This window comes from Myxocyprinus asiaticus, chromosome 13, assembly GCF_019703515.2.
Source record: "Myxocyprinus asiaticus isolate MX2 ecotype Aquarium Trade chromosome 13, UBuf_Myxa_2, whole genome shotgun sequence".
Classification (NCBI taxonomy): domain Eukaryota; kingdom Metazoa; phylum Chordata; class Actinopteri; order Cypriniformes; family Catostomidae; genus Myxocyprinus; species Myxocyprinus asiaticus.
The window spans coordinates 34,502,101-34,528,821 of record NC_059356.1 but is presented as its reverse complement, the minus strand read 5'-3'; the positions used below and the strand labels follow the sequence as shown (position 1 = coordinate 34,528,821).

At 39.7% G+C, this 26,721-nt stretch overlaps 1 protein-coding gene across 1 annotated transcript in view; it reads left to right on the top strand.

Moving 5' to 3' along the window:
- Positions 1-25,792, top strand: part of LOC127450487 (ATP-citrate synthase) — a 32,617-nt gene extending 6,825 nt beyond the window's left edge. Inside the window, exons 4-28 of the mRNA XM_051714638.1 lie at positions 130-192; positions 438-628; positions 2,506-2,585; positions 4,785-4,915; positions 6,575-6,693; positions 16,620-16,756; positions 16,858-16,919; positions 17,005-17,122; positions 17,258-17,412; positions 18,148-18,241; positions 18,850-18,991; positions 19,457-19,625; positions 19,728-19,832; positions 20,379-20,575; positions 20,667-20,748; positions 21,251-21,361; positions 21,555-21,682; positions 21,805-21,898; positions 22,000-22,154; positions 23,232-23,382; positions 23,483-23,626; positions 23,957-24,070; positions 24,207-24,289; positions 24,507-24,583; positions 24,860-25,792. Coding sequence (XP_051570598.1) covers positions 130-192; positions 438-628; positions 2,506-2,585; positions 4,785-4,915; positions 6,575-6,693; positions 16,620-16,756; positions 16,858-16,919; positions 17,005-17,122; positions 17,258-17,412; positions 18,148-18,241; positions 18,850-18,991; positions 19,457-19,625; positions 19,728-19,832; positions 20,379-20,575; positions 20,667-20,748; positions 21,251-21,361; positions 21,555-21,682; positions 21,805-21,898; positions 22,000-22,154; positions 23,232-23,382; positions 23,483-23,626; positions 23,957-24,070; positions 24,207-24,289; positions 24,507-24,583; positions 24,860-24,954 — 2,997 coding nt within the window. The 3' untranslated portion in view covers positions 24,955-25,792. The remainder of the gene's footprint in view (positions 1-129; positions 193-437; positions 629-2,505; positions 2,586-4,784; positions 4,916-6,574; positions 6,694-16,619; positions 16,757-16,857; positions 16,920-17,004; positions 17,123-17,257; positions 17,413-18,147; positions 18,242-18,849; positions 18,992-19,456; positions 19,626-19,727; positions 19,833-20,378; positions 20,576-20,666; positions 20,749-21,250; positions 21,362-21,554; positions 21,683-21,804; positions 21,899-21,999; positions 22,155-23,231; positions 23,383-23,482; positions 23,627-23,956; positions 24,071-24,206; positions 24,290-24,506; positions 24,584-24,859) is intronic.
- Positions 25,793-26,721: the final 929 nt, after the last annotated feature.

Genomic DNA, 26,721 nt, shown 5'->3' with positions numbered 1-26,721 from the left:
CTCTTACATAATTCTTTTCATTGAATGTTTTATTATTAAGAGAAGCTTTTAGCCCGAAGGCAGTTTTTGATGTTTAACCCTGTATGTAACCATGCATGCTTTTAAAAACCATTTCTCTCTGTGTCTCAGGTGGGGAAGGCTAAAGGCATTCTTAAGAACTTCCTGATTGAGCCCTTTGTTGCACACAAGCAGGTGAGAATTACCCGAGGAGTGCATGAGGGTTAAGTTAAAATACATTTTTATAGTAAGAGTTATTGATATGTTGCTTTATTATTTACATGGGTAATGTATTATTATAATATATTTTTAATTGTTTACTTTCAAACAAAAGTCATGATCTACACTTTGTCAGTTTCTCGAATTCTGTCAAATTCAGAACATCATAGGCAAAAATTTGATTAACCTATTTTATCTCTCTCTCTCTTACTGTTCCTCAGGAGGAGGAGTTTTATGTGTGTATCTATGCCACGCGTGAGGGCGATTACATGCTCTTCCATCATGAGGGAGGTGTGGATGTGGGAGATGTGGACTCCAAAGCTCTGAAACTCCTGGTGGGAGTGGATGAGAAGATTGACCCTGACACAGTCAAGAGTCAACTCCTCCAACATGCTCCCGCTGACAAGAAAGAGTGAGTGAGACAAAAAAAAGCTGAATAGTGTGTGAAAATGAAGCAAACAGGCATGTAAGGTAAGGGATAATGTACAGTCAGCTGGTCATTAGCACAAAATAAACCCGACAGGGCGATTAGGACCCTTATGCGAAGCATAGTTTGTGTTTTCTTGATCCCAAGCATCTTGCCAGTTATCAATGTTTATCAAGATTTGCTCATCCTAAAATGAATACTGAAGCTATTTTTACTACAGCTTTTACTACTAGGCAACTGTTTTGATAACATTGTTATGAATGGAGAGAGACCTGAAAGTAGCATGTTATGTTGCCATGGACAAATATACAGTTTAGTATAAAAATATTTGAGCGATCAATGCCACGATTGACCAATCAGAATCAGGAATTCCAGTTACACTCTCCATAGATTAAGTTAAACTGATCTCTCAGAACAAAACAGCCTCATAACTGATGAATTTAAAGGAATTCTTTGATATTTAGGGCTGTTAGAGTCCTAAATGAGGTGTGTCTGTGTGTTAATGTATGTTTGTTTGTATGGCAGGTTAAAACAACTGCAGTAGGCAGTTCTTGTCTTTACAGAGCAGGACAGGATGACAATGAGCAAAGGGGAGGGAGGGAAAGGGAGAGAGAGGGAGAGAGAGAGAGAGAGAGAGAGAGAGAGAGCGCGCTAACGGGCAACCAAGATGCACTCAGCTATGGCAGTATGCTGGCAGTAGTGTCCCTTCGTTCCATTACACAAATGAAATCTTTTCTCTTTCTGTGACTCCACCCACCCCCTAGTATTATTCAGGTCACATATTTCATGCCTGTCTGTCCTTTTGATGGGACTGGCTGGCCTCACTGTCTTGGCTGACATTGAGATTGACTAGAAGATTGTTTGGCAGCTCTCTCTCTCTCTCTCTCTCTCTCTCTCTCTCACTCTCTCTCTAGGTTTGTCACATCAATGCACCAAGGTTATAATAAAAAAAAAAAAAAAAAAAAAGATTTTGTTTTTATTTTATTTTTATTTAAAACTATTTTGTGAAGTTTTAAGAGTACACTAGCATATAGGTGAACTCACGGGTATAGAGATGGACTAAAAACCACAAAACTCCCTCTTTCTGTCTCCAGTGACTCAGCCTCGTCGTCATTTATCCTCTTGTTTAATTTGTGTTCTCTGGACTATGGACTTTTTTTTTTTTATGAGGTGGATGACGGATGATGTTCTCTTACTCACTCTCCTCCCTGTCTCTCTTGGTTTACCCTCATTACTCCAAACACCAGCTGTTCAGGCTCGAACCGTATCTGATTCTGTCACTAAATCAAGCATCAGTACCGTACGCAAACGGTCTGTTTTCTCTGCAGTCAGTTTGTTCATTCATTAGAGTTTTAAATTACAGTTATTACACTGTCAATCACAATTGCACTTTGGGTGTGTGAAGAAGACTGTGATGTGATTATGTGGGATGCTTGGGATTATTTTGCATTATATTGTGGAATCTGTTTGTGTCGGTTTAGCCTGTTCACTTTAATATTATTGTAACAATAGTACAGGGCTGTTCAGTCATTACATCTGTTTTCTAGGCCAACCTGGAAGGCTAATTTACCTTGAGTTCCCTGCTTGACGAATGACATGTAGTTAATGGGACAACTGTTATAGTCCTTCCTTGAGAAGCAGTTTGTTAGAAGCTTCCATTTTTAAAGCACAAAAAATTCAGATTTGAGGTATAATTGAACTGAATTTATGTTATAGATCCAAATGAGAGAGTCTCTTCAAGTAATGTCAAGCACAGACTGTATTTTATTCACTAAACAATTATCCTCCTGGTTTTAGAACTAGAACTGAACAGCACCACTGTATTAATTGAATATTACAATGAGATGTTTTTGTCTTTGCAGTGTGTTGACTAGTTTCCTGGTGGGCTTGTTCAACCTGTACGAAGACTTGTACTTTACATACTTGGAGATCAACCCTCTTGGTAAGTCTCCAAAGCATCCCACCCCACCTCAGCTTTCAGCCAAATAAGGTTGACGTTAGTTTTGCATCTGCCAGCGGTTCTGATTCATTTATTCTCCAGGTTTTGGCACTTGACCCTCAATGACTTGGTTTCCTCTTGTTCATTACACTTGGATGACTAAGCAGAACTCCCCTTTTTATTTTATTTTTTTGCTGAATTTATTTGCTTTTCTTTTATTTATTTTTTTATTATTAAAGACCCCATTAAATTTGAGTTGTTGTGTTTTTGTTTTTGGTTAGTTTTTTTATTTTTATACTTTTAAGTCTATCTTTGCATTGAGCTTTGAGGCCATCTTTTGTATATCCTATTGTACTCCAAAAAGTTCTTGTGGACACATTTACAATTATTTTCTTCTGAGAAACATTTTAATGACTCATCTTGAATTCTTAATCTCTTTGTCTCATAAAATGCTCACTGGAATGAGATTAAATTACTACTAGAAAGTTGTAATTCATGGCTGTGACAAAAACTAAAGGCTATTTAAAAACACATATTTGGGGGGCCTGGGTAGCTCAGTGAATATTGACGCTGACTACCACCTCTAGAGTCGTGAGTTCGAATCCAGGGTGTGCTGAGTGACTCCAGCCAGGTCTCTTAAGCAACCAAATTTGCCCGGTTGCTAGGGAGGGTAGTGTCACATGGGGTAACCTCCTTGTGGTCACGATTAGGGGTTCTCGCTCTCAATGGGTCGCGTGGTAAGTTGTGCGTGGATCGCGGAGAATAGCATGAGCCTCCACATGCTGTGAGTCTCCGTGGTGTCATGCACAGCGAGCCACGTGATAAGATGCGCAGATTGATGATCTCAGAAGCTGAGGCAACTGAGACTTGTCCTCCGCCACCCGGATTGAGGTGAGTAACCGCGCCACCACGAGGATCTACTAAGTAGTGGGAATTGGGTATTCCAAACTGGGAGAAAAGGGGATAAATATATCAAAATATCAAAAATAACACACATTTGGTATGTTAGTGACAATATTCATTGTATTCTACTTGAGAACTTTTTGATCTGTACGATGTTTTGACCCTAATGTTTGACAGTATGGTTTACAGTCAATCATATTTCATATGTTATGAAAACTGAGCACTTAATTTGTCAGTGGATTAAAAAGAACCTGTTCAGTGTTGTTTATATTGCCTATATGCATTGTAAAATCCTGCTTTTAAGCTTTAAAACATCACACATTTTTTGTTGGTCAAGTGAGTACTTATCAATTAATTTAATTTAATCTTAAATGTAATTTAAATGATTTTTTTTTTTTTCAGAACAGAGTGTCAAAGTATGACTAAATATTTATTATTTAAGTGACCCAAGAGCAAGCATACAGTATATGCCTGATTTATTTTCTGTTTACATTGCAGACAACATGTATAATAAATAATATGTACCTAAATCTCAACATGTTCAAATACTTTGAACTTGTTTTTATTCTTTAAACTCGTTATCAATGCTACAATAATTCAATAAATGCTTTTGAATTCTCAAATTTTATTTTAAAAACGTTTATTTATAAAACGTATAATTATTTCAGAAATGCGGGTAGTTTCTCTCAATATACTAGCACTTGACTGTGTACTCACAGAACAAAGCAAACACACCAATGCAGAACGATAAATACAATGCACCGTGTTGATCACTACCAGGAGCTATGGCATAGGTTCGACACAGATTATAAATCTGCCTAAAGAACAAAGACTGCACTCGTCGAGCGATTTCATGGGGTGTTTAATAGTCTTACTCTGATCCAACCTGATGTGAAATAAACATCATAGAATGTTTTTGAGGAGACATTAAAGTGATAGATTTCTAATTAATTAACATGAATGCTGTTTGATGGCGACTATGAGGCACTAATTAAGAATCCCTGTGTACCCTGCAGCATCTGTTGCTGTGTTGTGAACCGAGCTTTCTTATGTTTTTCTCTGTATATACACACACACACACACACACACAGTACACGTACCAGTTGCTAAGTCACCCCAGTGTGAACATGCAGTATCCTTGCCGTATATTCATGTTATATTGAGGAAATGCAGTGCTTTTGCTGTACTGAATATTCCATTATAGCACAAAAAAACTCTTGTACCTCTGTACAATCAATGGAAATGGAAACATAAAGAATATTCTGTTGTATGATTGAACACTCTCTTTCTCTTTGTCAGTGGTCACAAAGGATGGAGTGTATGTGTTGGACATGGCAGCTAAAATCGATGCTACAGCTGATTACTTGTGTAAGGCCAAATGGGGTGATGTGGATTTTCCCCCTCCCTTTGGTAGAGAGGCCTATCCTGAGGTAAAGAGCACATGATCAATAGACTATCCACGACATGCAGATGCATACAAAGGCACTAAAAACTATTTGGACACTTTCAGACTCTTAAGCCACGCTTTAATATTTATACATATGCAATAAAATGATGTACCTTTTGTCAGAACTAACTAATTTTACAGATACTCTTAACAGAGATCTTTTTAGTGTTTTGCTTAAAGTGTGTTTGTGCTATATTTAAATATATATTTTATAAATATCTTGTTGTGTAACGGAAAGACATTATACTTAAGCGTGACTTCAGTGTCCGGAAACATTTTGAGGCATCTGTTTACTATTTCACATTTTCAATAAAAGATGCCATCCAATCATTCTTTCTGAAGAGGAAAAGAAAGGAAAGCCAGACTTTGTCACTTTCTCTTCTCTCTTTTCGATGATGACTCAGGGAAAGATTGTACCACTCTGATTCTGCTGTTTTTGCTTACTTTCACTTTCTCTTGAAAAGAATATGATTTAATAATTAATTGGAGGCAGTCCTTCATTAATCATTTATGACATCATGGTGTACGTGTTTAGTGACTTTGAACTGTATTACAGTGATGAGTCCGTTAAGGCAGAGAGTGATGCATCTCCTTCTCTTACTCATTGTGGTTTTTTTTAGACTTCCTGAAATAGTCACACATGTTGGCAATATTTATAGTGCTCCAACTAGTTTAATTGGTTCCTCACACACACACACACTAGATTCATTTTTATATCTTTACAGACTGGTTTAGCTTGAATAAAATCAGAGTTAGTTTATACATAAACAACAGATTTAGCTGTTCTTCTGTTGTTCTTTTCTAATTGGTTGTTTATCCAGATGGTTTTGACAGGGAAACTTGTTGGCTTAAAGTGATAGTTCACCCAAAAATAAATTGTCATCATTTGCTCACTGTCATGTTGTTCCAAACCCATTTTATTGTCATTTTCTGTGAAATACAAGTTATTTAGCTGAATGTCCAAGCTGCTCTTTTCCATTCAACAAAAGTAGATGGGGACTACTTTTATATGAACTATTTTATGGTACTTTTTGTCCTTTTTTGGAGCTTCACAGCCCCAGTCCCCATCTCCTTTTTTTGTTTTTTTTCTGGAACATCATGAAGTTGAGTATAAGACAGGATTTTTTTGTGTAAATTTTCCCTTTAATTAAATATTTGGCAAACACACTCTTAAGGTTTCTTCCACTTGGCATTTGGCGTTTTCATTAACGGTGCCTTGAAAAATTATGCACAGTAAACCGAATTCTTCCTTTTGACATTTTTGGGTGCTTATCTAGCTACATCAAACCCTTGCAAAAAATAACAATGTTATTCATATTTTCCTCTAAAATATTAAACCTACAGTATAAAGGGAGGTTTGCTATAATAAAACTGACTTTGTATTGACCACCAGTCTTCAAAAAAGGAATGAATTAAAAAGACAAATATTCTGAAAACTTGCACTATTTGAAAGAGATCCAAAAATTATTTTGTATTATTTTAATGTAGTAACAATAACTTCAGTAGCTATTGTATTTTGAGAACTATTGGGAAATAATTTTTCAAAAGTAAAAAGGTTTCAAAGTAAAAAGATTAGCAAATTGTGTGCATACCATACACTTACAAAGCCTAACATAAATATTTTTTTTAAATGTTCCTTTAGGAGGCATACATTGCAGATTTAGATGCTAAAAGTGGTGCCAGCCTCAAACTCACTCTTCTGAACCCACGTGGACGGATCTGGACTATGGTGGCAGGGGGCGGAGCTTCTGTCGTGTACAGGTACCAATCAAAGTTCTTCCGGAGTGTCTCTAGATTGCAAATGACCTTAATAAACTCAGTTTGGACTGCTAACATCAAGAATAAATGATATTCTGAGAGACTCATGCAATATAGCTCCTAAATATTAGAGTAGCTTGGAATAGGAAAATTATTGTAAGAGACAGATAGAGGTAATGTGCAGAACTGTTGTCATCCAACGACTCTGAGATGGAGTAGATACCTGTGTGAGCCAGACAGCATGTCTCTTTACTGTGATGGCAAAATCACATTACCCATCCATGCCTGATATATATTATCTGGAGGGTTATCATTCACTTCTGCATCTTTCCTGCTCTGTAGATGTAGGGAGGAGATGGAGCAAGAGAGAGAGACACCTTGGAGACTAATTAGTTTTTGTGTATGTGTGTGTGTGTCATTGTGTGCTTTCCTCAGAGAGTAGGGCAAAGGATCACAAAACCAAATTGTTTTTCTCTCTGATGCACACAAACAAACCATAAATGCAATTAAAACTGATTCTAGTTCCCTTTTGATTCAGTTCACTCAACATTGCTGTAAGCACTATGGGGAGTCCTTCTTAGACGACCTTGTTGAAACCCTTATTCAGTCACGCCAATCCTTTGATTGGCAATGGTGTCTGAGCCCTGCCCCTTTCGGGCACGCAGTTGGTCTATATAAGCAGGCGCTCAGTCACCATTTCTTCAGAATTTTCTTCCTTCAAGACTACAAACTTCGTCTTCATCTTGGAACCCTTCTGCTTCGCCTTCGATATACACTTACAGCGGACGGAACTTCTCAGCAAGACACGAACAGGACGACTCGTTGCCTGTGCTCAGCTTGCACCGAGAGGCTCTCCACTCCCCTATGTGTTCTGGTGAAGAGTTCTCCACATCGCCGTCGAAGACGCTCTCGATGAACGGGTTCTTCGCTTCAGCGAAACTTCTACCTGCTTCCCACAGTGCTCCGGCTGGAGTTACTGTATCGTTTTTGTGTGATTACATTTTTTTATTGATTTCATATATTAAACAAATAAAAGCAAAACATATACAAACAAAATCAATACTTAACCCCCTCCCAATCCCCAACCCCACCCACAAGAACACCCCAGTGGTCCCACATGATTATAGACACACAAAAACAAAACAAAAAATAAGAAAGAAAAAAAGAAAAGAAATAAATAAAATATAATAATCACACACATAACAACTACACCTCTCTCTCCACTGTCCCTCACTGAGACCCCTCCAAAAATGCCAGATATTTGCCCCACTTTCCCACAAACAAGTCCAAATTTCCCAATCCTCTAGATACCCCTTCTTCAAAAGCTGCCACCCTTCCCATCTCCGCACACCGCTACGGAAATGATGGTGCTCCGTCTGACTTCCAACCCCTTAAATTATTTTGTCTGCCAATCATAACACAAGTCAGAACCCAATATTTTATATATTTGTCCCCCAAATTTATGACCGCCCCATCACCCAAAATACAAAGTCTGGGGCAAAGTAAAACCTGAGTGCCCAAAATGTCACACAAATAACACTGAACCCTCAACCAAAAATCTTGAATCTTAACACACTCCCAAAAGACATGAGTTGTGTCTCCAACTTCTGATTGGCATCGCCGGCACGTGGGTGTGTCTTTAAGACCAAGCCTGTATAATCTAGAGGGGGTCCAATAAAATCTATGTAAAATCTTAAATTGCATAAGGCGAAGTCTTGCATCTCTAGATGCAGACTTGACATTTTTTAGAATCCTAGTCCAAAATCCTTTCTCCAATACCAAGTCCAAATCTTTCTCCCATAATCTCTTATAAGAAGTTGAAGCTCTGTCCACCATACTCTGAATTAACAGGGAGTAATACACTGATGCTTCATTGCCTTTTCCAAAAGCAGTAATCACCTCTCCAAAGTATCTGCTGCTTCTACTCAGACCAACAGAAAGGGGACTTATTAATATGTAATTTAGGGTTCAGCCATATGCTTGAGGCAACATTTAAATAAATGTCAGAATTAAACACACTGGACACTTTTGTCCAAACCACATGCAAATGCGAGATAACAGGGTGTGACTTAATTTCTCCGGTTAGTTTGATAGAATGGTTTTGCAATTGCGAAATACTGGCAAGAACTTCTTGTTCAATACGAAAGGAGGGAGGGGCTCTCTCATGTGGAAGCGACCAATGACCCAGAGGTCTGAGACCGAATGCATAATAATAAAACAAAATCTTGGGTAGGCCTAGCCCACCTTTGTCAATCGACCTATGTTACTTGTTGAAATGTAATCTGGGACGTTTACTGTTCCAAATAAAGGACTTCTCTATGCTATCAAATTGCTTGAAATAAGAGAGGGGGACATCTACAGGGAGAGATTGTAGCAGGTAGTTGAATTTTGGAATACAATTTATTTTAATAACATTAACCTTCCCAATCATAGATAAATGTAATGAAGCCCACCTACTCACATCATTCGAAAACCTTTTTATTAAAGGGTTGAAATTAACTCTAACTAAATCACACAAATTAGCTGGGAATAAAATGCCCAAATACTTAAAGCCCTGTTTGGGCCACTGGAAGGTGCCCAGCTGAAAATCCGTTACTGGGCAGTACGCTGTCAGAGCCAATGCTTCGGATTTAGACCAATTGACTCTGTAACCTGAGACTTTAGAGAAGGAACTAATAATCCTGTGGAGACAAGGCATAGATCTAGTAGGGTCGGAGACAAATAATAAAATATCATCTGCGTAAAGCAAAAGCTTATGCGCCACACCTCCCGCTGGAAAATCATCCTTCTCATTGCAGCTGCTAATGGTTCCAGTGCAAGACAGAACAATAATGGGGAAAAAGAACAACCCTGCCGGGTGCCCCTATCCAGAGTAAAATAATCTGAAATTAATCCATTTGTTTGTACTGCCGCTACCAGGTGTGGATAAAGTAACATAATCCATTCAGTAAAAGTATTCCCGAACCCGTACCTTTCCAAAATCTTAAAAAGATAATCCCATTCTACCATATCAAACGCCTTTTCAGTGTCAAGTGAGATGCAGCGACCGGAGTCTGATCATTCGCCACTGACCACATGATATTGATGAAACGCCTAATGTTATCAGAAGAACTATGGCCCCGAATAAACCCCACCTGATCTATATGTATAAGAGATGTCATAACTTTACTTAATCGGTTAGCCAGAATTTTTGACATAATTTTTCTTTCTAGCTGGATCAGGCGAAACCAAATTCAGCGGCAAAACCATCTGGCCCCGGAGCCTTGCCTGTAGGCAGGGCCTTAATTACCTCGTCAAGCTCCTCCAAGGTTAAATCAGAATCAAGATAATTTTTTTGCTCAGTCTTCAGTTTAGGGAGATCTAATGGTTCCACAAAGTTTCTAAAATCTTCATCAATAGATGAAGATGTGGAACTATAAAGATCAAGATAGAATTCTTTAAAAGCATTATTAATATCAATGGCCAAGGTAAATATTTCACTGAGGAAATGGTAGAAAAAGATTCTCTCTGCTTTATATATCTAGCCGAAAGCTTCCCTGCTTTGTCCCCCGACTCGTAATATGACTGTTTTGCCCTAAATAAACAAAACTCCACCTTCTGTAATAGTATTATATCTGTATTTCAATCAGGTCAATTCTCTGAGGCCATCAGATGATATTCGGCACTTCAGTCCTGTCTCTGTACTTTTAATATTCCCTTCCAACTCCACGAGTTCTCATGTTTTGGATTTTTTGATGAACAAGGCATTCTGTATGACCCGACCCCTAAGTACCGCCTTAAGTGCCTCCCCACAGAGGATACTGAGGACCAGTTGGTCTCCATATAAACATTGATTTCATCCTTTAACATTTGTTGGAAATCAGGATTTTGCAAAAGGGATACATTAAAGTGCCAACTATATGATTTCTTTTTCTCCATATGTGGCAACACCTCTAAACTCACCAGGACGTGATCTGAAACTAAGATGTTTCCAATTGAGCAATCCACAACAGATGAAATGAGGGACTTAGATATAAATAAAAAAATATATATTATAGAATAAAATGAAAAAAATGAATAGTCCCTACCAGATGAGTTCAAAAGTCTCCAAATATCTGTAAGATCAAGATTTTACACATCCTGTGAAGCGTCAGTGTTGCTCTAGGGGGCTTACACACTTTTGCTTCACTATGATCAAGGACTGAATCCATCAATAGATTAAAGTCTCTTCCCAATATTATATCATGAGGGGTGCCAGCGGCTTGCAACATCCCTTCAAGATCTGTAAAAAAGCCCTGATCTTCAGCATTAGGTGCGTAAATATTAGCCAAAATCAACTTTTGCCCCTGAATTTCTGCGAAAACAATAATGACTCTTCCTAATTTATCTTTAATCTGTTTGAGACATTTGAAATGTAGATGCTTATTTATCAATGTTATGACCCCCTGCTCTTATTTGAGCCAGCACTAAAGAAAACATGCCCACCCCATATCTTATATTGTGTCAAAAATAAAATTATGAAGACCACATTCCCCATTAGTGCAACAATCAAACCCAGAAATTACCCCCGAACCAAACAAACAGAAAAAAGAAAAATGTGCGCATTAACCCCGCGCACAACAGCGCCAACTGGCGTCCATCCCTCTAAACTCAAACAGTCCATGTATGCCTACGAGAGTCCCTGCGACAACTTTGCCGTCGGATTGCGAGACAGAATTATACAACAAAAGATAATCTTTAAAACAAACTCCAGCCAACAGGCAGAATAAACACACAGAACATATAGATTCATTCACAAAACTGTCTCGAAGGTGTGTTCCTCCACAAAACAAATTCCAGCAGCTAGTGGAACCAGCACGAAAAAATAAAGCTGTTCAGTTTCCTCAAACAGTCAAACGAAAGTTCAGTGAGCCAGCTGTTTCATGAGTGCAGGAGATGACCTAATCATTCCAATGTCCTGCAAAAAATACTCCACGAAACAAACTCCATCCAATAGGAGGCATAAGCACAAAGAATGAGAAGATTCATCCACAACTGTCCCGAAGGAGTGTTATTCCACAAAACAAACTCCAGCCGCTAGGCGGAACCAACACAAAAAGAAACAAAAAAGGCACCCAGCTTCCTCGGACGGTCAAGTGTATGTACAGCGAGACAAGCTCACTTGGAGGCATGTGAGAAACACACCATGACTTCCTCAGTCCATTGATTTTATGAAAGACATCGCTTGTTGTGGGTACGTAAATATTTTGCGGCCATCTTTAGTATCTATTCTCAATTTGGCCGGGAACTTCAGTGTAAAAGCGACCCTTCGTCGATGCAAAAGTTTCTTGAAGGATTGTTATTCCACAAAACATACTCCAGCCACTAGGCGAAACCAACACAAAAAGAAACAAAAATGGTGCCCAGCTTCCTCAGACAGCCAAGTGTATGTACAGCGAGACAGCTCACTCGGGGATCATATGAAAGTCATCAAATGGTTTACTCACCCCATTGACTCTATGAAAGACAATGCTTGTTGTGGGCATGTAAATATTTTGCGGCCATCCTTAGTATCTATTCTCAATTTGGCAGGAAACATCAGAGCAAAAGCGATTTTCCATTGATGTAAGATTTTCTTGCATTCCTTGAAACGATCACGTTTCTCTCTTGTCGAATTTGCAAAATCTGGGAACAAGAAAATGCTGTGATTCTTCCAAGAAAGCTTTCCTTTGCTCCTCGCCTCGCGCGTAATCGATCGACATATTACAGCAAGATCCTCTAAGTCAGCAACAACTTTCGTCTGCATCACAGACATGCTCACCAGTTGCCCTCCCACCCGCTTCTTTTGTGTTAAGTCCCGAGGGACCATATGAGGAGGCACGTCGGGGCAGTAAGGTTGAGCTGGAAGAATTAGAGGAGGATCTCATGCCGGTGCAAGCCCTGCGAGCCCCCCGAACTTCCGATCTAACGTCCTCACTTGTGCAATATGCGCATGATGAGCTCCAGCCCTCTATTGGAGCATGGCCTCATTACATTTGGCAGCTCTTCCCCAGCCAGCAATCCTTTTTAGGGGTTTGTCTTGACTCCGTGAACGTGTGAGTGCACCTCACGAATGAGCGTGTACAGACCATTCTTCGGTGTCTGTCTCAGTTCAAACTGGGGAAAACATTGCCACTGAAGTCATTTATAATAAAATAAGAAAATACTGGGTTTTATGGCGGCAGCATCCGCCGTCATACCTTTAGGTCTGTTACACATGAGACCTCTCCAGTACTGGTTCAAGCGACATGTTCCACATTGCACCTGGAGCCTTGGGCACATCGTGGTGACTCGCCGTTGTCTGGTTGCTCTAACGCCATGGACAGCGCCGGCCTTGTACCAACAGGGTGTTATGCTGGGTCAAATTTTCAGAAGAAAAGTGGTGACCACAGATGCATCCAACACAGGTTGGGGCACGGTGTGCGATGGTCGCTCGACTTTTGGCACCTGGACTGGTGCGAAACGGGCGTGGCACATCAACTGCCTAGAACTACTGGCTGTCTTTCTAGCTTTGAGAGCTTTTCATTCCGACATATTGTATCACCACGTTCTGATTCGCCTCCAATGGAGCGGGTGTCATCTCCTCATTGCATGCGACACATGTCCCAGCCGTCTGAATTTTGGAATGGATCTGTTGTCATGTCTGGGAGTATTACCAGGGGAATGGAGACTTCATCCTCAGACAGTAATGAGGATTTGGAAAATATTTGGCAAAGCGGAAGTCAACCTAATTGCCTCCGCGGAGAAAGGCCAATGTCCCCTCTGGTACTCCATGTCCCAAGCTGGCTCACAAATGGTCGGCAAAACTCAAGTATGTATTCCCTCATTCTGCCATCAGCAAAGTCCGGGAGGACATGGAAACAGTTCTGTTAATTGCGCCGAAATGGCCCAATCAGTCCTGGTTTCTGGAGATGATAGAAATACTAGATGGCCCTCCATGGGAAATAGTCCTGAGGAGAGACCTTCTCTCTCTAGCACAAGGCACGATTTGGCATCCCCAGCCAGAGCTGTGGAACCTACATGTGTGGCCCCTAAACAGAGCACATTAGATGAGCCAGAATTGGCTCAGTCGGTGATGAATACCATTTTACAAGCTAGAGCACCATCCATGAGATGCCTCTATGCACTTAAATGGCGCGTGTTTGCAAATTGGTGCTGTTTACATGGTAAAGACCCAGTGAATTGCCCCATAGTTGAGATTTTGACATTCCTTCAAGAGCGGCTGGACACTGGTCTTACCCCGTCAACGCTGAAGGTTTATGTAGCGACTATCTCAGAATACCACGGCCTGGAGGCTGGCTCTTCGATAGGCAAACATAATCTAGTCATAGTTCCTTAGGGGAGCGAGGTGTTTGTTCCCCCCTTGCCCTGCTATAGTGCTGACTTGGGACTTGAATCTGGTGCTGAGGGCACTGACAAACTCCCCGTTCAAGCCACTGGAATCTGTTGAGCTGTGAGTGCTTTCCTTAAAGACTGCACTCCTGTTGGCTTTGGCCTCATTTAAATGGGTGGATGACATGCAGGCGCTGTTGACTGACAGCTCATGCCTGGAGTTTGGTCCAGATCTTTCAAAAGCCACCATTAAACCTAGAAAAGGCTACGTGCCTAAGGTTTTATCAATGCCCTTCAGGGCTCAGGTTGTTTGTTTGCAAACCTTCTTTCCCCCACCATTTAATTCAGATGAAGAGCAATCTATGCATATGTATGCAATGCCCTCACCGGGCATAACATATGTCGAGTGCACCCGTCAGTTTAGGCTATCGGATCAGCTCTTTATTAGTTATGGAGGATGTACAAAAGGAATGTCCGTCTACAAACAAAGTCTCTCTCGCTTGATTGTTGATGCGTTCACCCTCGCTTAGGAATCACAGGGCACGAATTGCCCTATTGGCATCAAAGCGCATTCATGGGCATGTACAAATGGTGTGTCCTTACAGGACATATGTTTGGCAGCAGGATGGTCCTCACAAAACACGTTCGTGAGGGTTTTATAACCTGGACGTGGCGTCCATCTCCTCACAAGTCCTCTCTGTATCGAGCACTTCTTCTTTCAAGCATGTAAGCCCTTATTACGGGTGGGCTACCGACAATAATCAACACAGCCACCTAATTATATGCTGTTGAACTGCTTCTTTTTAAGTCATAAGCACTCCCATAAGAAATAAAACCTACTTTCCCAACCTTGTTGTGAGAGGGTTAATAATTCATACTGTGTATATCTATATAGTTCATATAGATCCCAGAATACATTAGTTTCCATCTGACATCTGCCATGTGGGACTATTCATATACACTTTAATATGACTTATAAGTCATTGGCCTGTGGCTCCTTATGAGTATTATCAATTTAGTGTTATAACTCCTGGGAGTGTAATGTCACGTAATGCTGCATGATAGGATATTGTTCCCCATAGTGCTTACAGTAATGTCGAGTAAACTGAATCGAAAGGGAACGTCTCCGGTTGACAGATGTAACCTCAGTACGAGACATTACGAAAGCTGGCCGCACTATTACTTCAGAGTTTCATAATACGAGTGACTCTTGTCCCTCAGTCAGAAAATTCTGAAGAAGCGGTGACTGAGCATCTGCTTATATTGGCCAACTGCGCGCCCGAAGGGGCGGGCTCAGACACCATTGCCAATCACAGGATTGGCATGATTGAATAAGGGTTTCAACAAGTTTGTCTAAGAAGGACTCCCCATAGTGCTTAGAGCAATGTCTCGTTCCCTTCATCTCAGGGAACCGAGGTTACATGTGTAACCAGAGACAATTTACTGCATTATTTGCCTTGCTCTGTTTATCAGTAATGTTGATTCCAGTGGTAAGTCACAGTTGTACCATAACCATTTAGGTTCAAGACCCCATGAAATCAAAACTGGAGTCTATGTTGATTAGATATGAGTCTGTCTATATGCTTGTGTGCTCTTAAAGGGAAAGTTCACCCAAAAATGAAAATTCTCTCATCATTTACTCACCCTAATGCCATCCCAGATGTGTATGACTTTCTTTCTTCAGCAGAACACATTTGAAGAAAAATGTCTCAGCTCAGTATGTTCTTAAGATGCAAGTGGATGGCGATCAGACCTTTTTGAAGCTCCAAAAATCACAGACAGTTAGCATAAACGTCATCCATATGCTCCTGCGGTTAAATTAATGTCTTCTAAAGTGACACGATCACTTTTGATGCGAAAAATATCAATATTTAAGTACTTTTTTAAATATAAATCATCTCTTCAGGTCAGCAGCAGTATGCACGTTCACGTCATGTGTGGAGTCCAAGTGGTCTCTCGTATGACGTATTCGTTTTGGCATGTTACGGACGTAATTGCACGTTTTTCTCTCATTTGAGACATCCAGGATAAGCACACAAATGCACCATTGTGAGTAAACAAACAGATACAAATACAGATCTAAACCAAAACCAACAAAGCTATTATACAGCATTCCTCCTACTCTGTTGTAAGCAGCGCTACTCTTCCATGTGTGTCCCACATGCGTCAGTTCTCACGTGTTTCACTTGCCAATGTGATTACGTAACGCATATACCGCTGCTGACCGGAAGTGATGATTTCTTGGTAAAAAGTACTTAAATACTGATCTTTTTCACACCAAAAGCGATCGTGTCGCTTTAGATTACATTAATTTAACTGCTGGAGTCTGTCTGTGACTTTTGGAGCTTCAAAGGTCTGATCACCATCCACTTACATTTTAAGGGCCTACAGATTATATACATTTAAAATGTACAATCTTTCTCTTCTTAGAAAATGGACCAAAAGAAAACTATGACTCTTCTTGCACTACACAGATATTTATCCAATCAATATTCTCTAGATTGAGAATGTCCCTCCCTCTAATACCACCTGCAACTGACTAGCAAGTCTTTCTGTATACTAGTCCACACTTTAACATAATGAATTTTTCTTACTTATAGTGACACAATCTGTGATCTGGGTGGAGTCATTGAATTAGCCAATTACGGCGAGTATTCAGGGGCTCCAAGTGAGCAGCAGACCTACGACTATGCCAAAACCATCCTGTCCCTCATGACCCGCGAGAAACACCCCGATGGTATGTCCACCAGCATGTGCACATGTTTGAAATGGCAAGTTGCGTCTGTCTATCAAACAGTGTTCATTCTTCTTTTTTCTTTTTCTTTTTTTTTTGTGTAGGTAAAGTCCTGATCATTGGAGGCAGCATTGCCAACTTCACTAATGTGGCGGCAACATTCAAGGTTGGATCATCTAGGCATTCAAACTAAGCTTTTATATTTGATAGTTATGTGCTTTGTGTTGAGTAACTTTTTTTGCATGCATTAGGGTATCGTCAGGGCAATCAAAGATTACCAGAACCCTCTGAAAGAGCATGAGGTTACGATATTTGTCCGACGGGGCGGCCCAAACTACCAGGAAGGTTTAAGAGTGATGGGGGAAGTTGGTGAGTGTGTTCATGTGCACATTCTGTGTAACTTTGTTAGTGTACGAGGAGTCATCACTTTACTACTTAAGATTGTGTTAATGCCTTTTGTGTGTGTGTGTTTGTGTTTTTGTGTGTGTTTGTGCATGCATGTAGGAAAGACCACTGGGATCCCCATTCATGTGTTTGGCACTGAGACCCACATGACCGCTATTGTCGGAATGGCACTTGGTCACCGGCCAATCGCCACACAGCCTCGCGGTGCCGCCCACACTGCCAACTTCCTTCTCAATTCTAGCAGCGGTGCCACAGTGAGTGATTGTGTGTGTGTGTGTGCACGTAGCAGTTTTACTTTGAGTTTACTTGCATTAAAACCTCTCATAACCTCAAGCATGCCATTTAGATGATCCTGGTCTGTCAGTGAAATAAATTCCTTTTTCTCCTCTTCTTTATTTCTCCATTCCATAGTGTTTATAGATCAAATCTTAAAGAGCATGTCTAAGTGTTACCGCAATGAATGACAATCACATCCTGGTGAATGTAGCATTCAAAGGAATAGTTTACCCAAATATGAAAATTGTTTCATTATTTACTCAAGACTAATGCTGTTCCAGTTCTGTAGAACATTCTTTCTTCTGTGGAACACAAATGGAGATGTAAAGCAGAATTTTAGCCTCAGTCACCATTCACTTTCATTGTATGGATAAATGATGCAATGAAAGTGAATGGCAACTGACACCAACGTACTGCCTAACATCTCCATTTGTGTTCCACAAAAGCAAGTAAGTCATACGGATAGGAACAACAAGAGGGGGAGTAAACAATGACAGAATGTTCATTTTCAGGTGAACTATCCCTTTAATGTTGATTCACAATTTAGATTATGTCTGGGCTTTATCTGCGTTCTGGATCGCACTCTCAAATATGTATTCCTAACGTAGCATGTAGTAAAAAAGAATGCTGGGCTGCATTTGGCCTCCTAAAATGAGTGTTCTCTTTCTTTTTCTGTCTCTCACCTTCTCTCTCTTTGAATCTGGCCCTTTCAGACTCCCGCCTCCACAAGATCTGCTTCTTTCTCTGAAGTCAAGACTGGAGCAGAAAGCTCTTCAGCTCAAAAGACCCGACCTGGAGTTCCAGCAGGTTAGTAACACACTCATAAGAAGATGCATAACAGTAAAAACTGATAAGATTTATTTTGTGTGGACTCCCTCTAAAGGCCAATGATGGAAGTGGAACAATGATGGAAGTTTTAATGATCAACACCAAATGAGATTTATAAAACTGATAGTTCTGTCTCTAAATTATGATCGAAAGGTCTTCATATGAACTCCAAAAGGCTATTTGCCTCACTGAGTTTAAAAGCCTTCAGCTCTGGTCACATGAATTGTAGAGTATTATAAGGCTGATATAATGAACATTCTGTACCTTTATGCCTTTATCTGGGAACATTTAGCTGATAGTTGATTATATTTGTTTTATATCAGCTATCATGTTATGTTTTGCCACATTTTTGCATGATTTTTTCATGCAAAAATGCTTTTTTCAGGTGGTTAATTACAGATTAATAACACTATATTAAAAGCCTTATGATGCATAGGCCATTCAGTGTGTTCAGGGCTATACTGAACATATTAAGCAGCAGAGAGTTTGAGACTCTCTCCTGTTATATTTCAGAAAAGTACTGTATGAAATGTAATAATCACTTTTTATCTCTGTCTTTGTCCTTCCGTCTATCTTTGTTTCTGTAGCCAAAAGCACCACTCTGTTCAGTAACCACACCAAGGCCATAGTGTGGGGAATGCAGACACGTGCTGTGCAGGGCATGCTGGACTTTGATTACGTGTGCTCACGTGAGGAGCCGTCAGTAGCAGCCATGGTTTACCCCTTCACGTGAGTCTTGCCCAGTAAATTTAAAATAGTCTGCCACAATCTTGCATGGAAAACTGGCATTATATATAGAGTTCTGTCTGAAGGAAAGAACCTGTTATATAGCTGCAGGTTTGAGTCAATTAGGGGCAATCTACACACAAAGTTATTGAGGTCTGATTTCTCTTTAGTATTGTGGTCTTCAACAAAACACTTCGTCTAGTAATAGACTGATTTACTGTATAAGCCAGGCCAAGCAACTGGACGATATTTAATTTACCGATAGCCTTGTCAGTGGGTAATTTAAATAAACATTAAATTTCAGTAATTTTGTGTATGTCTCTTTCTATTAAGTGTGTTATATCACAATTGCATATTTATATCAGCATTGGCCATCCTGTCCTATTGATAATGTAAATCATCCATTGAAGAGCCGATATTGATTGATCACAAATTTAGACATACTGGATGTCTTATCTTTTTAATCAGTGGAGACCATAAGCAGAAGTTTTACTGGGGTCATAAGGAGATCCTGCTGCCAGTCTATAAAAACATGGCTGATGCCATGAAGAAACATCCAGAGGTGGACGTGCTCATCAACTTCGCCTCCCTCCGTTCTGCCTACGACAGCACTGTGGAGACCATGCATTACACACAGGTCTGTGATCAGCATCGACGTGGAGACAGTCTAAATGACTTTGCCATTTCAAAAACCATTGTGATCTGTTTGTTGATCTTTTGTATGTGTATTTATGTGCAGATCCGCACCATAGCGATCATAGCTGAGGGGATCCCAGAGGCTTTGACTCGCAAGATCATCAAAATGGCAGATGAGAAGGGAGTCACCATTATCGGCCCTGCAACGGTAAGACTGTAAGACTCCAAAAGTGCGTGTGTGCATACAGAAGTTAGGCAAATTTGACAATCTCCCTTTGGGGACATTTACAGATATCCTCCTATAGATAGATGGATGGATAGTGTATATATGTGGATGAATGGTTTGAAGGAGATATATGGATCAATGGATGGATGGATGTATAGTGAATATATGTGGATGAATGGATGGATGGATAGAAACTGTAGATGGATGGATGGATGGAAACTGTGGATGGATTGATGGATAGATGGATGGAAACTGTAGATGGATGGATGGATGGGTGGATGGATTGATGGAAACGATGGATGGATAGATAGAAACTGTAGATGGATGGAAACTGGATGGATGGATTGATGGATGGATGGAAACTGTAGATGGATGGATGGATGATAGATAGAAGATAGATAGATAGTTCTATTTTACATTAATTCTCTGTCTGTCTTTCTGTCTATCTATGATATGTCCTCATTTAAATAGCTTATTAATCACATGAAACACTGGAGACTGAATGTACTTTATATGTGTGTGTTGCAGGTTGGTGGTATTAAACCAGGCTGTTTTAAGATTGGTAACACTGGTGGAATGCTTGATAACATCTTGGCTTCTAAGCTGTACAGGCCAGGCAGTGTTGCCTATGTGTCTCGCTCTGGAGGAATGTCCAACGAGCTCAACAACATCATCTCACGCACTACTGACGGAGTCTATGAAGGAGTTGCCATTGGAGGAGACAGGTGTGTTTGCGTCTTTGATTTTATATAAAGTTTAAGTATTTCATCATTCCACAGAGTTTTTGTGAGTTTAGACCCAATGTCTCTCCTGTAGGTATCCAGGCTCTGTGTTTATGGATCACGTTTTGAGGTATCAGGACACACCAGGAGTGAAGATGATCGTTGTGCTTGGAGAAGTGAGTGAACCATTTATTCAACCACTTAAACTCTTGTAGTGGAAAACAGCTTGGACCTCAATATGGGTAATGGATAATAATTCATTCAGAGTCAGTTTTCAGTCAACTGAAGAGATTGACTGAAGTTAGATTGTTATCTGCAGTTTCAACATGCATGAACAGAGTAAAAGTCAGAAGTGAAGAGCTTGTTAACATAAGCACAATCAGTAATTATAGTCATGCAAAATTGGATGCAAGGTCTCATTGTTACACATTTTTATAAGATTCTGAAAGATTTCAACAAAATTATTCTTGATCTGCCTTTGTGCAAACAATAATTAGGTAGCCACAACATTAATCAAGTTCACATCATAGGTTTAGCAGACTTGTCTGCAGATGTCATAGGTTAGCTATATATAGATTAGTTACTGTTACTAGTTACTAAGCATCTCATTTCATAAATGAAATTAGTTTGTGGAATACACTGATTCATATAAGTCTTCTTTGCATCATTTCTTGTTAGATTGGAGGAAACGAAGAGTATAAGATTTGTAAGGGTATTAAAGAGGGCAGAATCACCAAACCTGTAGTCTGCTGGTGTATCGGAACCTGTGCCACCCTGTTCTCCTCTGAGGTGTGTATGACTCTGTGATATCTAATGACATGACAAATTGAGCTAATGCATTACTTCAAATGAGAGGCTTAATGCTAATGTGTGTCCATGTTATGACTAATTGAGATAAGAACCAATTTTTCAAAACCAACCCTTTCAAACTATCCAGTCCAGTTAATATTTTGGCTGTTTTTGGCATGGTTTGTATGTTTAGGTCCAGTTTGGCCATGCTGGAGCTTGTGCCAATCAGGCATCTGAAACTGCAGTTGCTAAGAACAAAGCTCTTGAAGAGGCAGGAGCTTTTGTACCTAAGAGCTTTGATGAGCTGGGTGATGTCATCAAGTAAGTCGTGGCACTTTGACAGTCATACACACACACAGAAGTGGAGTTTTGGGGAATATTGATGAGTTATTTATGGTGGCAGCATATGGTCATTAATGGCCACATCTTTCTATATCTTGTAGATCTGTGTATGATAATCTGGTCGCCAAAGGTGTGATTGTGCCTGCCACAGAGGTCCCTCCGCCCACAGTGCCAATGGATTACTCCTGGGCTCGTGTGAGTATGAAGTATTATGCATTTGGCAGAAAAATCCTTACTTACTTATAATGGTCTTGCTGCTGGTTAAACATGATCTGTATGTGTTTCTACCTCTGTAGGAGCTAGGTCTGATCCGTAAGCCGGCGTCCTTCATGACTAGCATCTGTGATGAAAGGGGGCAGGAGCTCATTTATGCTGGTATGCCCATTACTGAGGTGTTCAAGTCTGAGATGGGACTGGGAGGAACCCTTGGTCTGCTCTGGTTCCAAAGGAGGTGTGTGCATTTCCACACTGTTTGCATTTTCAAATCCTCTATAATTTTTTATTTTATATAACACTTTTGATGAAAATATCGCCTCTAAATCAAAAAGAAAAATAAGAAATTTTGTTTTACATGCAGAAAATTAAGGTTATTGTAGGACAATTAAAAGAATAGTTCACCTAAAAATGAAAATTCTCTCATTATTTACTCACCCTCATGCCATCCCAGATATGTATGACTTTCTTTCATCTGCTGAACACAAATTAAGATTTTTAGAAGAATATTTTAGCTCTGTAGGTCCATACAATGCAAGTGAATAGAGGCCAAAACTTTGAAGCTCCAAAAAGCACATAAAGGCAGCATAAAAGTAATCCATAAGACTCCAGTGGTTAAATCAATGTCTTCAGAATACATATGATAGATGTATGTGAGAAACGGATCAATATTTAAGTCCTTGTTTACTGTAAATCTCTACCTTTGACCATCCCAGACCAGTAGGTGGCTGAATGTGAAAGTGAAAGTGTAGATTTTCAGTAAAAAATAACTTAAATATTGATCTGTTTCTTACCCACACCTATCATATTGGTTCTGAAGATATGGATTTAACCACTGGAGTCTTATGGATTACTTTTATGCTGCCTTTATGTGCTTTTTGGACCTTCCAAAGTTCTGGCCACCATTAACTTGCATTGTATGGACCTACAGAGCTGAGATAATTTTCTAAAAGTCTTCATTTGTGTTCTGCAGAAGAAAGTCATACACATCTGGGATGGCATGAGGATGAGTAAATGATGAGAGAATTTTCATTTTTGGGTGAACTATCCCTTTAAGCACATTTCCCCTTCCAAATGCTTGTTACCATAATGTGTTTGGATGTTTTACTTGAGAGTTATTAGTGATTCTTATTGATACAATGCAGTCATTTTAAATTAATAAATTAAAGGCAGTACAACAAATTATACTACCAAGATGCATAGATGCGTCACATGGCTTAACTGCCATGTAAATAATGTCTTTTTACCAGTTTACTAACACCTGCTACATTTCTTTAGTCTTTTAGGATTTTCATGTGTGTTTGTGTGGTCGCAGGCTGCCACGTTATGCATGTCAGTTCATTGAGATGTGTCTGATGGTGACAGCTGATCATGGCCCAGCTGTGTCTGGAGCTCATAACACTATAGTGTGTGCACGCGCTGGCAAAGACTTGATCTCCAGCCTCACCTCTGGACTCCTCACCATTGTAAGAATGATGCAGTTTTACTTGCATACAGGCTGTTTCAACAATATGTTTAGTATAAAATGAGCATAGTTTAAATTGCTGGCCCTGTGTGTGTGTTTAGGGGGACCGGTTTGGGGGCGCTCTGGATGCTGCTGCTAAGCAGTTCAGTAAGGCATTTGACAGTGGCATGCTGCCAATGGAGTTTGTCAACAAAATGAAGAAAGATGGCAAACTCATTATGGGCATCGGACACAGGGTGAAATCAGTGAGTACACAAACACTTATTAGTCGGAGCTGTGGCCAATTGGTTGGCATACATTGAGCCGCTGTGATGCCCATGCAGAAAACATGGATTCGAGCCTGGTTCATGCCTTGACCCCATGGCGTGAGTTTAGGGCGGGGCTATCTATTTGTTGACCAGTGGTAGACAGGTGGAGTATTCGAAAAGCCTGTTTATTTTTGCAATACCGTTTGGTGACACTAGTGGCATAGAAGTTACATACTTTTCAAATACTGCAAACATGTGAGAAATTTTACAGTGCTCCTTACAATTTTGGTTTTCTAACTTTGCTGATTGATCGATTTTGATTCTCAGATCAATAATCCTGACATGCGAGTGCAGATCCTGAAAGACTTTGTGAAACAGCATTTCCCTGCCACTCAGCTGCTTGACTATGCTCTGGAAGTTGAGAAAATCACCACCTCAAAGGTACAAACACCTCTTTCTGTCTTGCTGTGACTGGATGTCTATGAACATCTGTTTTATCAGGCTATATGCAGAATTACTATTTCACTATTGTATTGCACATGTAAAATGTCTCTCTCTCTCTCTCTCTCTCTCTCAGAAACCAAACCTTATCCTAAACGTTGATGGTTTTATTGGAGTGGCATTTGTGGATCTGCTGAGGACCTGTGGCGGCTTCACACGGTCAGTAAAACAGGAGTGAAACTTCCAGACCTTTACTGCAACAAAATATCATGAATGAGTCATCACTTATATAGTAAACAACTCACTCACTCACTCACTCACTCACTCACTCACTCACACACACACACTCTCTCTCTCTCTCTCTCTCTCTCTCTCTCTCTCTCTCTCTCTCTCTCTCTCTCGTGTCTCTCTCTCTCTCTCTGTTTCTCCTGTACAGTGATGAAGCAGATGAGTTTGTGGAGATTGGAGCACTGAATGGAATATTTGTCTTGGGTCGTAGCATGGGATTCATAGGTATGTGTGTTCTTTGCTCTTAAGTAACAAATTCATCCCCTGACATTAGCAAAGTCTGACAAAACCTCCCTTTGGGACCTACAGGGACGTCCTTGTTCGAGAAAATGATTTGTATATCAAATAATGTTTTTATTATTATTATTATTATAAAAATTCCAAAAAGTTTTAGGGTTTGGGTTAGTCTAGGAGTTGATTATAATTAGCATGATATAAAATTAGTGTTTTTGTAGTGTTTTGTATGTGATATCTGTCTGACTATTTCTCTTTTTTTTCCAGGTCATTATCTGGATCAGAAGAGGTTAAAACAGGGTTTATACCGCCATCCTTGGGATGATATTTCTTATGTACTACCAGAACATATGACCATGTAATGATGGAAACTAGTTAACGGTTAACTTCAATTTACTGAGAGGTCAGAACTGAACAGTACGGAATCAAAAGAAGTTTTTATGTTTAATGTAAATGCATTCCTGTAAATGTGGGTGTTTGTGTGTTCCTGCTGTTGTTGTTGTTTGGGTTTGTGATCTTGTGTACGCAAGAATGTAAAACTGAATTACTGTCTTGCTATAAACTGCAGTTGTAGTCAATAACTTAAATTACCTAGCTTTCATTTGCTGTGTTGCAAAGTCATTTTAAAACTGTGAAAACACCCTAAAACATTCCAAATCTCTGTATTTAACATGTCTTGCTTATATCTAAACCACGTAAATCTAGTCATATAGTCATATAATAGTCATGTTACAGTGCAAGTCTTAAAGGGAAATAAGATTAGAAACTAGAACACCTTGTTGTGGCAGGTCTTTAAGCAGATGTGTGCTTAAACTGAATCACATCGTCAGACTTTAGCGTCCCGATAGCTAAGGACTTTTGTGAAGTATGAAGTATGTGAAGAAACATGCTAATTTAATATAAACATTGTGTTATTAACAGATAACAGTAGCTTCATATGTTTAAATGTCCTATTGTCGGATCAACTGATATGCAGGAAAAAAAGAATGTCACTATTTTTAATAATTAATGTATAAAAATCAAAGGAATATTTTGAAAGTCAATGCTATTTGTAATCGTGCAGCGTGCCATAAAGTTTTCCATGATGTTTACAGTCCATCTGCCATTTAACAGTGCAGCTGTATGAAGATCAGATGAAGCAGTACAGTGTCTGATATTAACTTTAGTTTGTTGGTTAAAAATAAAATTCACTACTATTCACTTTAGTGTCGTTTTTATTTTATTTTTTTTACATTATCACACACAAGCTCAACTTTGATGACCATTAAACTAAAGTCTCTTGTAAAACAGATTAATCAGATGTCTATTGCTTCATGTAATAATTCTAAATTAATAAAGGCATTAAAGATTAGTTACTTTGTGAACATTGGTGAGGACGACTTGAAATTGATGTTTAACAAAGTATTGTGTTTAAAGAAACTGCCCAGTAGATGGCACTATGCTAAAATGCAAATACAGAGGCCCTCCAGAAACACAAGGGCCCACAGTTTGTTACAGACCACCATAAGTACTGATTGAAGAATGGCTTTCTAGAAAAGACACAAAGTCCTTTCAAATTGTACTGGTAAGTGAAAATTGCTTTTGTGTTCAAATGAACTATTTTTGGTGTTGAATTGTTGGTACACAGGACTGTTGCCATCCAAACCAATGAAGAGATATAGTTTTAGACCGAAGTCACATACTAGTTTAACACACATTTGCAAATGTCACTTCATGCATTTGTTGATTTGTAGTTTCTGTTTGATTATCTGCAGCACACACAGTTCATGCAGTCTGTCTGCCAGTGCTGACCTATTTTAATTCAGGTAGTTCTCCTGCCCTACTTCCTCATTACATTCCTTCATGTAATAAGTGTGATTTAAATTAAGGCTGTCGTGGTAATTATGTCTTCCTTGGTCCTAAACTACGTTTAGATCCTCATTTTAGGGGAGGGTAGTAAATTAGCTGCTGTAGGTCGTAAAACCATTTGAGCTGTTGAGAGGGAGACGGGCAGGTGACGTCTGCTGACTCAGAAGGAAGGTTTGCACTAGTCACAGGGATCTGTTACAGTACCACCCCGAGTTTGTTAGGATATTAAAATGGTCTTAACTATAGTGAGAGTGCAACATGGTTAGACTGACATACATTGT